The sequence below is a fragment of the Streptopelia decaocto genome, assembly GCF_964273445.1.
Source record: "Streptopelia decaocto genome assembly, chromosome: 2".
NCBI classification, from domain to species: Eukaryota; Metazoa; Chordata; class Aves; order Columbiformes; family Columbidae; genus Streptopelia; species Streptopelia decaocto.
In genome coordinates, this window is record NC_138655.1 from 14413072 (window position 1) to 14429960 (window position 16889).

The following is a 16889-nucleotide window of genomic DNA, read 5'->3' on the forward strand; positions in this document are numbered from 1 at the left end:
ATCTGTCAGCAGTGAAAGGCCGCATCAATGAAGATGTTTAAATTGTGTTTGCACTTCAGCTGTAGTTGAAAGTAGAGCTTTAAAAGAACACAAGATTTTAAAATGGTAGAAAAGGGTCTGAAACTTGCATTGATGATATGCTGCTATAAAAATGCACGCTCAGTTTAAGTCCTTTTTAGCATAGCTGCTTTGTTACCTACTTTAAAATGTTTTAATAAACTTAGCTTCTTCAAATTTTTTGATGTCCTAATATGGTAATGTATACAGGAGTGAACTTTGGACAAATAATTTCCCAACTGATTGAATAAGTGGTTATAACTTTTACAGCTGATCAACGTGGTTACTTCTGAAATGAAAAACTACATCTTTTTTTTTCCACATTTTCATCATATTTTTAGATAGCACGGGTTTCGTTAGCACTTCATTAGTAAAAAAGATCTATTAAAGTAACTTTCTGGCAAGATACTGGTGATGGATTATAGATTTTGCATTACAAAACTTTTGATGCGAAAGTTGCTGATATAACATTGTGTATCTGTACGTGCTGTAACATTCACTCTGCTAGATGAAAATGTGTTTTTTCCAAAGAAAGCTGGTTGAGGTTTTTTGTGGGGCTTTTTTTTCCTCTCTCCCCATTTTTTTTTACATGTCTATTTAGCCTTAGGCTGTAGATATTTAATAGAATTATTTTACTTATCAAAATATTCAGTTCTCTGTTAGACTTCGGTACTATTTTTATGAGAAAACTAAAACCAAACAAATATTTAGGATCATTGTTTAGAACTAACCTTTTTTTATACTGTTCTTTTTGAAATATAGGTGCAATGAAGCATAATGTGTTGAATGAAATAATACAGCTACCTGTAAACCAGATTTCCAGATGCTAACTGAATAATTACAACGGTTTAATTATGTAGTCTGTTGGTATTTCACCTTCTCACCTGCCTTCTAACCTGACAGTACTAACAAAAACAGTAATTAAGGTTAGTATTTAAGTGCAGATTTGGATGGTGTGACTCAAAAAGCCTAGATGGTTATATCTAAGATTTATGAAATGTGTATCTGTGTGATACTATGTACATATCACACACTTCATAGTTGTTATTTTGGTTGATGATTCCTATGGTTCTCTTAATGTTTTCCACTAATTTCTACCATGTAGATGACTGTGGAGATCATGTGGTCATAATAAATACAAGACATATTGCCTTCTCTGGAAACAAATGGGAACAGAAAGTATATTCTTCACATACTGGGTAAGCTTTATAACTTTATAATATTCAAATAAGCTAGTGGTAAATTTAATGGCCTAATTTCTTAATAGTTTGTCTTTCTTAGCATATTGGTTCAAAAGAAAATTCCTGCTTACATGTTTTGTTTTGCATTTGCATGGGTTATGTTTAAAAAAATAATCTAACTCAAATGTAGTCAGAACAATTGAGTAAGTTAAGAGATTTGGTGAGCCAGGTTGTTTTGTGTGAACCCATAAACCAAATGATTTGTACTATTATATTTACTAAACAGTAGAAGACATTCCTATTGACACCACACACTTCAAATATATACAGTTGCCAGCTTCAATTACTTAATCCTAACAGTATCTGTCTACCTAATAGTAAATATCAAGATTGATATATTATTGAATCAGAGGATGGGAAAAAAAATTGGAAAAACTAGTAAGAAATAAGATGTTCTTGAGGTACTGATGTATACAGTAGTGTGTAATATACTGTTCTGTCAGACATAATTTATTTACAGATGGAAGCGCAATAATTAATTACAGATGGTATGGTAATGATCAGTTCAGTCAAAGGAGAACACTTGCCCCTATTTTATACATTGACAACACTAGGTAAAAATCTCTAAGTGCTAAAAAGTGTCCAGTTAGGAGATGAATAAATCATACTGAGAGCGCTAATTTTGCTAGTACTAATGTTTCAATCCTGAAATTCCTTTGCTGAATTGGTGAGAAGTTCTTGTTCAGAGTTGATAGAAATTAACGCTTTTTTTTCTCTCCTACCTTTACGATTTCTTAAAAATTTTTACTAAAACCTTCTGTGTAAGTTTAAGCACTTGTGTAAGAAGCTAAGTTGGTTTTGAGTAAGTGAAAGGAGTTGTACAATAAAAACAAATATTTAAATATGTGAGGCTCCCTAAGTGCACATTTTAATGATGTTGGTTTTGTTTTCAGTTCACTTATTTTATAACCTAGTAATATAATTAAATCAAAATAAAACCCAGCTTTACCTGACATCCACATAATTTATTGCACTATTGTATCATTCATTTAAGATACATGCTTAAATGTGAATTAGTGCAACTTCACCCAGTCACACAGATTTAAAAATATGGATGCATTGCAGTAAAAGTCAAATTTTGTTACTGTAGATACACAAAATCGTGTTAAATTTTACTTAAAATAGTAAGAAAATAATAAATACTGTTCAAAATTGCTGTCTTGCATGTCAGCAACAGACTGGCTGTGAGTCTTGATCATCCTGAAATATTTCCGAATTTTGCATATCTTACTCCCCTTGTATTCTGTAGTTGTGATGGTGTATTTGCTAAGCGGTTTTAAAAACATATCCATCTGCTTGTGAAACACAAACTTTTTAATACTCAAGTGAATAAATAAGAAAGTACAAATGGCATTGAACTTAGGATAGAATCTTTCTAATACTGTGAGAACAGCTACCTTTTTTATGAAGGCTTATAATACCATTACACTGTTGTTCAAGATGCAGCTATATTTGTGCTAATGTTGTGCTTGAGCATATAGCATTAAGCTTATGTGTTTGTTCTGTTTTTCTAGATATCCTGGTGGCTTCAAACAAGTGACAGCAACTCAGCTCCACTTGAAGGATCCAACTGCTGTAAGTGTTTTCCCATCTTCCTGCTCATTTGTAAAGCCGATTTGTTTTCATTGAATTAGTTCCCCTAAACAAAAAGGATCAGTTACCTTCTTGTCAGAAGCTAAATATTGTTCTGCTAAGGGCTCTTAGAAACTTGGCTTGTGATGAAGTTTTTGTAAACAGTATGTTTTGAGGGTTAGACTGTAGGTTATATATTTTCATGATGATTCCATGCTGTCCAAATGAGCAAATCAAGTTCATTTGCTTCACTCATTTCTGACTGATTCACTCACTTTTTGTTTCAGAGGTCTGACCTTTCTCATAACTGAACTGCTTCAAGTTAGACTTAGCTAAGCTGTACTTCAGCTTAACATCACTTCTACTTTTTTAAGAGCCAGAAAGAATAATGTTTATCTTACAAATGTTAGAAAGTACACCTGCCTTTTTATTCTGGTAAAATTCATCTCTAGGTTTTGTTAAATTATTTTTTTTAATTAAATCTTTTTTGCAGTGCTGTATGTTCATGTCTGTGAAAGAACTGAAAATGGTGATTACATTGAACCTAAACCGCTTTACTAAATGTCTGTATTAGACTTCTGTTAATTCTGCTGAACATCAGTGTTGATGTGTTTGTTATTGATTAAAAAAACAGGGTGCTAGATATGAACATTTTGGGATATTGACTTACACAGTTATGAAATTACTTTTCCTAGAGTTCTGAATGGTCAGCATTGGAGGACTGAATTCTCTAAGTACTAGTGTTGCAGAATGTATAAGGTCCACAGAGATTAGCAGATATCTGTATTTATTTTTGACTTTGAAATACTTTGATTTCGATCACCTTATATATAAAATATAAAAATGCTGCTTTCTTTTCCTAGAGAAGTTTTATCTACTGTAAAATTCTTGGGTTTTGTCAGTGATTTGGGTTTTTTAAATCTAGAATTTAGAAATTCTGGTTTGTCCCAAGAGTCTTTTATACAAGATGTTGTACAAGTACTCAATACAAAAGTGGGCTGCGATGAGAATTTGCCTGTTTTTCATTTTTACTTTTGCAATTTCTTTCTTTCTTTAAAGTGAAATGAAATCAATATTCTTTTCTGCCTAGAAGTTTCCAAAACAACTTAAAAGCTTCTGAGAACAGGCTCTAAGATAGTTGTAATTCCTTTGGCAATTATTGGTAGTTCCATATCTAAAGTGAATTCTTGAACCTTTTTCATTTGAGCTCCAGGCAGGCGCTGTGCACTGGGAGGCAGCAGAGCACAGCTTGTTTGTTAGGGCCTGAGAACTGGATGTTCTATAAATTCCCTTCTGGCATTCATTCTGAAATGCTTCTTTTCTTGCCAGACTCATAGATGAATTTCTGTGCAGACAGAGGAGGAGTAAATGCGTTGCCAATAACTGCAGCCTGTTGGACAGAGGCTCCGCAAATGGTGATGTGGCTCAAGACTTGGTCTAATTTAGCGAGAGAAACTTTTTTAAATTAAAAAACCAGAATTGTGCAGAGCCCTTAGCAATTAACTCTTTCATACTATTGCAGATGAAGCATTTGGTTATCCTTCTCACAAAGATATCTCATGTATTTTTGTTGTAATTAATAGTAGTGGATTGTAATTTGGCATAGTATATTCTGTATGTGTAGGTGTTGCAGATTGTGACTTGCAAGTGATTTTACGGGTAGAAGCATTTATGTACTAATTCAGTCGCTTTGGTGTGAAATGCACTGGGATATGACAAGGATGGAAGTTATGGTGGTGTTTTATTAACATTTTATTTTTAGATCTGACAGTTAAAACCTGAAAAGCGATTACTGTAAAGAGAACAACGCCTAATCTAAGTAGCATTTGGATGTTCAAAATATAATCTAAATGACATATAGTTATTTCTGAGAATTAGTGAATCACTTCATTTCACTTCTTTGAATTAAGAAGAGACCTTTTTTGATCATGTTAAATTCAGTTTCTGTGAAGTCAGTGGAAGTAGGTTGTAGGAAGCAGGCTGTCTTTCTGTGGAATCACTCTTCATTATGTAAAGTGTATTTTTCATCCTGGAGGCTACTGCTTTTTCTCTGCCCTTGGGCCTATTGTCTCCTGCTAGCTCATCCTGGTAGTGTTTCATTAGATGAGTCAATATTATTTTTGGAAATAATGCTGTTACAGAAATTAAGGCATTAAATTAATGGAAGAGACTACTTCCAAGGAAAAGGATGTTGACATAACACCTTGTAAACTTGAGTGGTGTTACATAGAGAGTTTGCAATGGATGTGACTGGTTTTGGTTTATGTAAGAAAGAGATTAAAGCTTGTAAGATTCCGTGTGTGTATATAGTAGGACTCCAGTACTGCTTAGCACTGTCTTTACTTACATATGTCTAAATTCAAACATACAAAGCCCTAAGATAAATATTTTTCCTGTACAGTTTTGTTTAAACATAGTTTCTAGTATACAGGAAGATTGGTTTTAGGAAAAACACAGCTAATAACTAATGAAAAAGGTTATAATGAATAGTTTGATGAAAAATGGTATAGTTTATATTTAAGTAGGGGGCTGAAGCTCATAAGTGTAGTTGTCAGAATTTAGCCATGTTTGGTTAATCATCCTTGATTGTTTCGAGTTCCTTCACAAGGTACCACTATAGGGATGATGATGATACCATGCTCTCACTTCATGGTGGTTGACATCATTTTATCTGTCTTACTAACTTTGTACCTTTATATTCCTTGCAGCTAAATAGTTAGTGCTGCAGAAGGATTTGTGCTGAATTTTGAATGCACGTGTGCGTTTTTTCATAGGATCATAGGGTGATTCAGGTTGGAGAGAATGTTGGGAGTTTTTATTCCAGCCTCCTACTCAAAGCAGAGTCAGCTGTTAAGTCTGATAAGACTACTGGGGAGCTTATACGGACTGGTCTTGAAAGTCTCCAATGGCAACCATTTCCAATCCTTGACTTTTCTTCTTAGTTGAAAAGAATGTGCCTATTATAAGTGTTTAATCTCAGATGTATAATTTTGTGCCAGACTGACAAAATATTAATTTTTTTTTCCACTTCTAAGTATCTTAGATGTTAGTATGGGGCAGTGAATACCAGAAGAGGTTTGCATAGTTGATGTTTCATATAGGACTTACAGTTCCATGTTCATTATGCCAGGTTTCTCAGCAAATTTGGAAAAACTTTTTTTATGGAGGGCTAAAAATTACAGTGTGTGGCCAAAAAGTATCAAAAGTAAATAGTCTGGCACATTTTTACCTTTAGCACCTTTGAGTTCCTTTGGGAGACCTGGGGAGGGGAGTGTCTGTGAATCTGTTTAAAATTACTAATCTTTTCAGTTGTCTGCTCTCATGGAGAATGGCAGAGAATAGCTCTTATCTATTGGACTTGGCCAGGCTACTTTAGGAAGTGCTTATTGAAGAAAACAATTGTTGCTTCGCATTTCAGCCTTTTCTTTCTCTGGCTTACATTTAGTGTAAATTCTTGGACCACCCATAATGAGAGTATTAAATATGTTCTTAAGGTGCAGCATAACAGCTTGTTGCTGTAGTTCAAAACAGCCTCTCTGTTCTTCTGTTCAATACAATACTAATATTCTGTATGGTATTTATACTCCCTTAAGATATACATATTTTGGGGACAAGATTAACTTCCATCGTAGGTTGCTAAGAAAAATCTATTTGAAAGGTTTGGTGTGTTTTCTTTTCCAAGAAAGAATCTTTTGAATATGAAGGAAACAGGTAAATGTTTTTATTGTGAGATGCAGGTATTTTGAAAGCAAAGAACTTTGGGATTTTCTTGTTTGTGTTTTAGCTGTAAAAGTGCTGATAGGCCTGAAACCAACACTTTCAAAATTAGACTTCAAAATACTTAATACAAGGAGATTAAAATAGGAACTTTTAAGAGCTATGGATTTGAGAGGGAGCAAAGATTGATTGGAAAAAAAACTTTCTGGAAAAATCTTACAGCTTTTAATTAAAATGCCTGCAAAATATGTTGACAGATCTAATACATAGAACCAGGTAGAAATCCTGTCAGGACAAAGTTTTCAAACAATTCTTATTCCATTCTAATTTTAAAAATAAGCAAAACTTGGCTTACCTTTTTTTTTTCCCTTTTTTTTTTTTTTTTTTGACTGCATCAGAAATTCCTCCAAAGAAAAGAAAAATCATGTTTGGCTAATAGCAAATGCTCAGTGAGAGGGTTGACCTTTGCAGTATTCAGAGGCTGTATTGCCTCTGACAAAGAAATAATGGGCAATAATTGTTGGGAATGAATGTTACCTGCTAGGGAAGATTATTAAGCAAGGCAGGGTAGCTCTATGGAAATTTGCTGGGAGGAACCCTCAGGGGGTGTTGGAGGTTCTGGTTTGTTCAGCTGCTGGCACTGATATGAAGGGGCTTAAAATGTTCTTATGCTCCTTTTGAATGCTCTTTAGCAACTGCTTGCACGTATAGACTTGCCATTATATCTGCATAATAATGATCTTTTGAAGAAAAGCTCGGACAGAAAACATGGTTAAATCTTGCTCTCTGTGTTTCAAAGCCTTTTTTCTTTGCATCAGTAAAGGATAGTAGATATAATAATATGAACACACTAAGAGTCAGTTACTGAAACGCCAGATATAATAGCATTTTCTTTTACTACTATGGAGTAAAGTTTTTTAATTAAGTAGAGCAAAACTTCAAAGTCTGGATTAGCAGGCACACAGAAGTTAGTATGGCATGGGGCGGAAAATATTGTTATGGAACCTGTTATCTTGAAACCTCTAGGTCCTCTAGATAAGTCTTAGAGCTGGCTTGGCCTTTTACTTCATAGTAGACAAAAATAAATACTTCTTTGCTTAAAAAAATGTTAATCCATTTCTTTGAACTTGCAAGGCAAATTGATATATAAACTTAAAGAACACATTAAACTTCTAAGTTCTTAAGTGCTGAACAGTAGTGGAAAGCAAAATTGTGTGCAATGGAAATTTAATTTGTCTGTGACCAAATTATTCTTATGGCAGCATTAAGTACATTCACAGTTGCTCTGCTATTTGTACAACTCTGAGGCAGCAGGGTCAAGTTCTTTTGAATGGTTTTGTAACATATTTGGTGAAAAGAACAATATCATATACAGAACAGAAAACCAAGAACTGCTAGAAGGAAGACACAGCATCAAGCTGTACCTCCAGATAGCTGGTGTATCTCCTGAAATTTGAGGGTTTTTTTTGTATGCCTTGTGATTAATCCCTTTGTTTTCTCTGGACCACTGTGTCCATCCCATGTTTTAGAGTTGCTTCCTGGTGATTATTGGAATTAATTCAGCTGTTAGCATAGGGTTTCTTCTGGAACTTGGGCCCATTATTTTATGCTTCTCAGGACCAGGAGTAGTATTGCTCTGTTGATTTCCTTCTTTAAAGTATGTTTTATCTGGCAATGAATCCTTCTCAGAACTTGCTCTCCATCAAACATAGTCTGCAACTTGCACATGAGCCAAAGCCTGTCACAAAAATGGAGATGTTTGAGCCTCACACAGTCTTTCAAATCAGTATATTTTTAATTTATTTGTACTCATAAAATGCTGGAGCATGTATTAAGGGACTCAAAGTGCAAGAGTTTTGCTAGAGTTGCCTTCAGGTTCTTTTCCTTTTGATTAGCCCTTTAGCTTGGAAACGAAAAATGTAGTGTCCCATAACTCTGATTAAGAGCATGTCTATGTTGTGAGTATATAGATTAGCCAACTTGGAAAAAAGGGTATTGCAGTATTCAAGATGACAATTGTACCTACAGCCAACAGGAGTTTTGTAAATCAAAATAAATGGGGGCAATCAGCATTTCAATACCTTAAAAATCCCCAAATATTAGTGCTCTGGTGGCTGTATACATCTGGTGGTGGATGTCTTTACTTGATGAAGAAAGTGTCATGGCATTTAGGAGTGAGAATTTATGAGGACATAAAATTTTACAGGTTGCTGGTATTAGAGATAAAGGACTGGAGAGAGCAGGCAGTAGGAATGCGTAAGTAACTCAATAAACTGTTAAACTGTACTCATTAGTTTTAAACTGAGGTTGAGGTTTCAGTGAGAGCTGTGGGTAGGTGGACCTCTTTGCCACTTTGAAGTCCCACAGAAATCAGCTGGGTTTTTTACCTTTAGAATCTTGCTATTTTAATAGTCCAAAGTAAACATAATCACATCAAAAACAATAACAACTGTCCTTTATTAGAAGTGTATTACAAACATGTAGATTTTCTCCCAGTGGGGGAGAAAATCAAAAGGGAAGGGAGAAACTTGGATTGAGATAAACACAGCATAATAAAATAACACAATACTAATACACTACTAGTAAATATATATAAAAAATAGAAATACAAGATACTCAAGGCAATTCCTCGTGACTTCTGTCCACAACTGAGCAGCCAGTCCCAGGAAGCCGCACCCTGGTGCCAACAGCTGTTCCCAAAGAGAGAAAAAAGAGGAAAAAGGCAGAAAAACCCAAAGGCCTCTGCAAAATGGCAAAAGGCTGAACTGAACGTCCCGAATCGAACTCCCCCGGCTGGAGAGAGAAAGCACCTGGGAGCGAGCAAGAGCAAGAACACCCCAGAGAGAGAGAGACCGGAAGCTCCTGACTCTCCTTAAATATGAAGCATGACACTAATGGGACGGAATGCTTTTATTGATCAGTCAGGCCCCATCCATGCCCCCATTCCTCGATGCCTCACACCTGTGGGCTGAGCGCTCAGAATGTCCATGGCTCTCAGACCAGAGCAATTAAAAACATTGACTCTGTGCTGGGTGTTATCTCTTGTTCTCCAACTAAGTCCAGATAATGACCATGCTAGTTATGAAAAAGAAAGGTTTCTAACTGCATGAAGAAAATTAACTCATTTTCAGTCAAACCAGCACAGTTTTGCATGGACTCAGTAGCAGATTTGCTTGCAATTCCATGCCTTTTTATTTAGGCTTGGTGTATTTTTAGTAAAACTTGAGCATGTTCAGGTAACAGAAGAGCCCTTACTTAACACCCTGTAAATATTGCTGGTTGGATCTGCTTTTTCTGTTGCACAACCTCACCAAAGTCACAAAAGCCGTCTGTGCAACTTCAGTTAAGCCTGTACTTAAAGAACTACTTTGGCTTGTCATCACACCAGTTTGAGTGACGTTCTGACTGTAGGCAGAATTTTGGGCAAGGAGCTGGACATAAACTTGGTCTTTCCAGCATCTGGGTTTGGATTTGCTTTGGCTTATAGAAAAGTCTTTGAGACAGAAGTTACAACGAAGGCAGCTAGAGGTTTTCCAGCACTGTCTTCACTATCCTTGCTCCCTGTATGGTCCTCTGTTCTGTAGTTGGACTAACTATCATGCAGTTAATAATAAAAGTATAGAGTAGCAGGACCTTTTAAATTTACATTCCAGCTTTCTTAGTAATGCACTTATTAAGCTTTTTACAAATCTCAAATAATAGTTCATCATCACCTCTTCCCTTCTCCTGAAGCTTGTGCTTCGTGTGATGGTGGTTTTTCTGTTCTTGCAGATCTTGCATGTGTGAGAGGGCACAGGAAACCAAATGAGGTCTTGGACAGCATGAAGATTGTCAAACATACCAGAGCATACCTTTGATTATGCTTATTGCACCTAGCATACTTACTTATAGAAACTATTACTGAACATGTAATTATATATATGCATTCTCCACGTTCCGCTTTCATGTATATGTTGTCTTCTGAGGTTGTCAGTTCTCCGGAGACCATACACAGTGTAAAAAGTATTTCTTCATTGTTTAACTAGAGCGTTCTTTTTTTTTTTGTGACTTTTTAAGAGGCAGCTTTTTGCTCTTTGTAATGTGGCTAAAAAAATCAGATCAGACTCGCTAGGCAGAAGTATCTACATCCAGAATAGGCCAGCTGTTTGTGTAGTTCACTGGTTTCTTTCAACAGATCTCTGTACCATAATCTGCAGAGGGAGGTGAAAAAATGGACACAAATATTGATCGTTTGAAGAAATAAAATATTTAAGTGTTCATTAAAGTACTGTGAAGTCTCTTTTTATTGGAGTGAAATCATTAAATAACTCTGTGTAAGTCATAGTTCATATGTTGGACCATGTGTATGTACAGTTTATTAATCTAAGGAATTAACACTGTTGTATCACAATCTGAAGTTAAAATTAATTTTTAGATTAAGAATCCCCACAGTTAAGCAATACGTTGCGAAGTCTCTGGGTCCATTGTTTTGAGATCTGATATATTTTCATTTCTCATTGGCATGCTGATTTTGACTTCCTAAGTTAAATTTTTCTATAGAGCTGTTAGAGTAAGTGTTCGTATGACTAGGAGTAACTATTTCTTTTTCCAAAACAGTTAAGTGGAGTGTATGTTCTGAATGTAGTGCCAGAGTTCTTCAGCATGGTAGAAGTTGACTAGGAAGTGACTGTGAAATGGGTAGAGGGAAACACATCTTACCTTTTCATGTTATTTGTAGCCCCTCTGATTATTTGTTACCATGTTATCTTTCCTCAGATTGTTAAACTGACTGTTTATAGAATGCTTCCAAAAAACCTTCAGAGAAGAACTATGATGCAGAGGCTGCACCTTTTCCCAGAAGATGTGAGTAGTCATGCAGTTAAATTTTCATTCCTGTGTGATTCGGAGGTGAAAAGGGAGTGTTGGCAATAGCAAAACTATTGTCTTAAGAAAGTAAATAAAGAAAAATCAAGTTGGTTTTTATTATGTGTTTAAATATAGTTGAAATGTTGATGCTTTTTTCTTTATTATTTCACAGAATTGTGAGATACAAGATGTGTGAGATTGTCTTCAGTATTTAGGTCAAACATGTAGGATAAATGGGGGAATGGTGGTGGTTTTTAAGCAATCCAGTAGCTAAGACTGTTCTCACCTGCCTCAGGTTATTCCAGAAGATATAGAGAAGAATCTTCTACAAGAGATTCCTCAGCCACGTGCAGTTCCTAAGAGGTTAGATGAGTATACACCAGAAGAAATTGCTGCCTTTCCGAAGATTTGGACTCCGTAAGTATCTTAGATTTTTTTTTAAAGGACACTTTGACTGTGTACCATATAGGCTCTCATCAGTAAGAAAAAAAAAAGTAATGACTTTTCTCGTTATGTCATCTTTTTTTTGGAGAGAGCAGGTAATTAAAGCAAATAACAGTCGTATTAGAAGGGAGTAGTTGCTTAGTTTTTTGTGTTTCTGACCTTTCCTTTAATGAGAAGAACTTTACTTAAAATCTTGTTTTCAACTCTTCTTCAAAATTAGTTGAGTAAAATAACTTCATTACCGTGCTTGAGTTGCGTGTGCTCTAAAATACGTAACCATTAGCCTCAGCCAAAGGAAACACCACGCAGCTCTGTGGGGGGATGATTCATTGCAGGGGGGAACCCTTCAGATTTTCCTCAGAGGAAGGGAAAGAATTCTGCTTAATTAGACCTTGGAGAGTGGATCTTTGGCAGGGAACATACCATGTGTTTATTTTGATAAATAGTCTCTTTTCCATGCACAAAATCAGTTCCACAGTAGATGTGTGGCATGTGAATGAGTATTTGTGGTTTGCTTTATACCACCACATGCAGCATTGAATCAACCTGCTAGTGAAAATGATGTGTTACATTCAGGACATTTTCTAATTAGTACCAGTATGATTTTTCTTGTGTTCATTTTGAGACTCATATTTAGGCTCCAGATCCCATTACGGTAATCAAGAGAGATATTAATTTTGAAAGCTGGCCCGCTTCCTGATTATTCTAATGACATTTAAGAAGAAATGTAGTAAGTAAGGAGATGGGGAAAGGTGTAAATAAGCTAACACCTGGACCAGTATGATGGTCTATCTCCAGTTAGAATACAGGTACTTCTATTTCTGTAGTAGTCTTTAAAAGGTTATGTTTCTCTTTGTCCTGTAAGAAAAATGTTCTTGTGCACCTACTGCTACACTAATCCTAGAAAATAGACCTGGTATGAGTCTCAAATGGCGTGTCATCCTCTTGAGTAGCTCCACTGAACCCATGTTAGCTGTATGTGGACTGAGGTCAGCTGCTGAAATTGTAGTAGCTGCTTATTTATCATGAGTCTACTTAAGATAAGATCTCTAAGTGTCTTGATAAGTGTCTTGATAGCTGAATGATTGCAGAATGGTCAAGGTTTGACCAGACCTCTGGAGGTCACCTGGTCCAGCCTCTCTGCTCAATCAGGGCCATCTAGAGCTGGTTGCCCAGGACCACATCCAGACCGTTTGTTAATATCTCTGGGGATGGAGACTCCACAGCCTTTTTGGGCAACCTGTTTCAGTGCTCAAGTCACCCTCACAGTAAAAAAAGTGTTTCTTGATGTTTGGATGGTACCTGCTGTGTTTCACTAAGTCTTGTTCAAATCAGTAGGACTTCAGAGTGCCAGAACAGAATACTTCATGTTTTTACAGGAGCATTTAATAGGTTCAGCATAGATCATCATGTCCAGCTGATTGCAGACCACCTTTAGAGAATGATCTGCAGCAACTACATGGTTTAGATTTGTAGCTAATAGTGACTAGATAGTAGTAAGCCTTGTACAGTAGAAAAAAAATCATTGTACAGTAGTGAAAACAGTAACGCTCTTTCAAACAAAGGAACGCTTTAAATACAAAGAGAGGAGGCAGTTCATGTAGCAAGGTAGAGTTAATCTGGAGGAACAAAACTGAATTTGAATTAACAAAGAGAAGGGCAAACATGTAAGAAGAATATTCTTAAATGGTCTGTGAGTAAAAAGATAAAGCAAATAATTTTTAGTGCATGGCCAAAACTGTATACCTTTAAAAGGGGCCTGATGCTTTTTGTGTGCTAAAATGAATATTACGGGAGTTTCTGGTTTGGTTTTGTTTTGGGTTTTTTTTGTTTGGTTGGGTTTTGTGCATGCGTGTATGTGTTTGAGGTTTTTTTTAAGTAAATTAAGCATTTTAAATTACTGCATGTATTCTCTCTGTATTATAATGCACATACAATTAATGGCATTTACCCTTAATAGACAGTGGATATAAGGCAGCAGAGATATGTGTACAAGAGACATAGCTTTTCCAGAAGAAAACTGGTAGTAAGATAACATAAATGAACACTGGATTAGGACCTTCTTGCAATTCAAAAGCAGACTGTGCTCATAATTCCTTTTATGGGCCAGCAGCTCTCACTGCTTAAGCCAGACCAATAAAATTAAGAAATCCCAGGATTACATGTAGGACAAATGTCTGTATCTGTTTTGCTTGTATTTATAGGATTTGTATTCCTTTGGGGGAAATACTGCGTAATGTTCCATTGTTCTGTCATTTGTTTAACAGAAATCAAAATAATTTTTTAGTGAAACTTCATAATGTTAGTAGGCTTTTGCTTGCAAATCCTTGTAATAACATGAGAAAGTTAGTCTGTGCCATTTATCTAGTCTAAAGTCAAGTGAAAAACCCTGCGCAGAACTCTGTATTTATGTATAATGTGTATTTGTGCTTGCACATCCACACACACTAGTAGTACAGAGTTGCACTGATTTTGTGTCAGAGATGGGATCAGACCTTTCATTTGTGGGAGATTTTTCCTCTGCTTTCAGTGATTGAGCTTGGTGAAGCATGTGATGTCATGAGGGGTGACTGTCACTACATGACTAGAAAGGTGCACACCATTTTGCTTTTGTCTTGTTGGGTGTTTTCCCTGTCTTGCAGTTAATGTGGAGGTTCTGAGTAAAAGTTTTAAGTGGATTCAAAAGAGGGAAGTGTATGGCTATCAGTGGTTATTAAATATGGCTCTCCAGATGTGACTCATGGCTCAGGAAGTTATAAATATTGCTGCGTATTATCTTGTTTCTTTCACTTTGTACATGTACCACTGAGATGACAGAATTTTGCTGTGATCTGGAAGGGCAGATTTTATTTGTGTATAGTAAATAAATGAGCAGTTGCTAAACAACCTGTCTTAAGATAAAATTTGAAATTGAATTCTTAATTGAATTCCTATTAAATTCCTAATGCTGGACTTAAGTGCCAAAAACAGAGAGCTGTGGGAGTGAAGCAAGTAGAATATGATCTGGAGTCTTCCAGATGATCAGTACTAACTTGTGCTTTTCTGCTCATTTTCAGTATGTAGAATTTAATGTGTTTTTTGGTAGGAAAATTTCAAATATCATGTGAATGTTATATGGAGAACATCTAAAAAGTGTGTTCTGCACACACAAAATCCCCTGTTTGTTTAGATATCGGTATCTAGATACTCCTTTGTGGTTGTGCTTGCTTAACTTTAAAGGTCTGAGTGGAGAGACTGGGCCAGAAGTTTCCCTTCAGTCACCTGCCTTAGCTGGAGCCACTGGTAAAGGCAGGAGGACATACCTAACACTGCTAGCACACCTGCACTGTGTTGGACTTTAAGTCTTTTCTGCTTCCAGGAACTGGTAGGTGCTAGCAGAGGGATCAAGAATGAAGGTGGTTATCTGCCATCTCTTCAGTAGCCGTAGGGCTCATCGCTGTAGTCGCTGTTGTAATTTCAGCTTCTTGTCCTGGCCTGCAGCCAGACCTTTGTGGATGTCAGATATTAGTGTCAAATCGATGAGTTTTAATTTAACCTTCAGCTCACCCTTTCTGGCAGTTTTGATGGTGGACAGAGTTTCCAATTTGAAGTAATGGGAAAAAATAATGCTTTTCTTCTTGACTGAGGGAATAAATGTATTCTGGTGATTCTCTAGCACTCAGAGTGCTGGGGGGGGAGGGGGCTTACTTGTGAAATAAAAGATACAGAATTGAGGAAATTAGGTAAAATAACTTTCTGATGTGATGAGTGAAACATGGAAGTCTGTAAAAAGGGACTTAAAGTGAATTGTAGTGGTTGCTGTTCTGATGAAGTGACAACTGGACCATCTGAGAATAGACAGCTTTGCCCCAGAGGCACTGAAAGAAAGGCTGTAGGAATATCCAGCTGTAATAGACTCTGTTATGAACTTTTCCAGTGTTTGTGAGCCCATGAAAGATGTAGTGTTTGTGTTATTCCTTTCAAAGACTATAGAAGCAACTAAGCTTTAAATATTTACATACTCTTTAAAGATGTCACCATTTTTAGAGGTGTATAGTGAAAAGGTTCTTTTAAAAATAAGTGGAAAAGGGACAAAATACTGCAGACAGCTTTGTTCAACAAACCAAAGACAAGTTAGTTAAAATATGATTGGATAAATCTGATACTCTTTACAGATTGTGATGTACCGAAAAAAACAGCTGCCTGAACTGAAAATTGTTTGAGAAGAGTTCTAAATGTAAAGGGAACATTATTTGGTGTTTGGAAATCCGAATGTTGTAGGAACACTTATATCTCAGAATACAAAGCTGCCTTTCTGTTCAGTTTCTCCTAATTTTGTCCTTGTCCCTCCAAAAGGCTGCCCAGGCAGGTTGTGGGATCTCCAGCCTTGGAGATGCTCAGAACTTGACTGCGTGAGTTCCCGAGCTGACATTGAAGTTAGCCTCACTTTCAGTGGATGGCTTTTTGGGGTCCCTTCTGATGCAAATTATTTTATGGTTCTTCATATATAGGTAGTAAAATAGATGAATATTTTCATAAACTGTGTTTAAGAACCCCAGCACATATGTTACTGGTAGTGTTAGTCCTGTTTGGCTTTTCCTTGGGCTGTTGTTTGCTACTCTGTTGTAGGGTCTTAGAAATCTGGGTAAAAGCAAGTGGTGCTGTTATGAGTAGCCCTTTTTTGTTCTCTGTGTCCTTCATTTAGCATGTAAAAGCCTTATATGTTACTGGTGTGTATTTTGGTCAGTGAGCTGCTGCAGAACCTATAGATAGCTTCCAAGCAGTAAGTGTAGTCCCTACAATAAACCAGAAAATGAAGGATGCAGACAAACTATCAACTCATTTATTTTTTTTCTTCAGATGGTTTCGATAAGTCTTCTTGTCTTACATGACAGTTTATATTAGTCCTTTAAAAGTAGCTGTATCATTTAATGGAAGAGATCAAATGAAAAGCATAGCTTGAGTAAAGGTATGTAAGGCTATAAAATACAGGTAAACCCCATTATGGCAAGAAAATTAATCTCTAAGGTTTTA

At 36.2% G+C, this 16889-nt stretch overlaps 1 protein-coding gene across 2 annotated transcripts in view; it reads left to right on the forward strand.

Moving 5' to 3' along the window:
- Nucleotides 1–16889, forward strand: part of MRPL13 (mitochondrial ribosomal protein L13) — a gene marked incomplete at its 3' end in the record, with an annotated part of 34441 nt that overhangs the window by 4980 nt on the left and 12572 nt on the right. The window contains exons 3-6 of one of the 2 annotated variants that reach the window (XM_082044382.1): nucleotides 1163–1256; nucleotides 2813–2873; nucleotides 11343–11429; nucleotides 11728–11849. In XM_082044382.1, coding sequence (XP_081900508.1) covers nucleotides 1163–1256; nucleotides 2813–2873; nucleotides 11343–11429; nucleotides 11728–11849 — 364 coding nt within the window. Of the gene's footprint in view, nucleotides 1–1162; nucleotides 1257–2812; nucleotides 2874–11342; nucleotides 11430–11727; nucleotides 11854–16889 lie in introns of those variants that run through there. The other variant, XM_082044383.1, reaches the window with a different exon arrangement.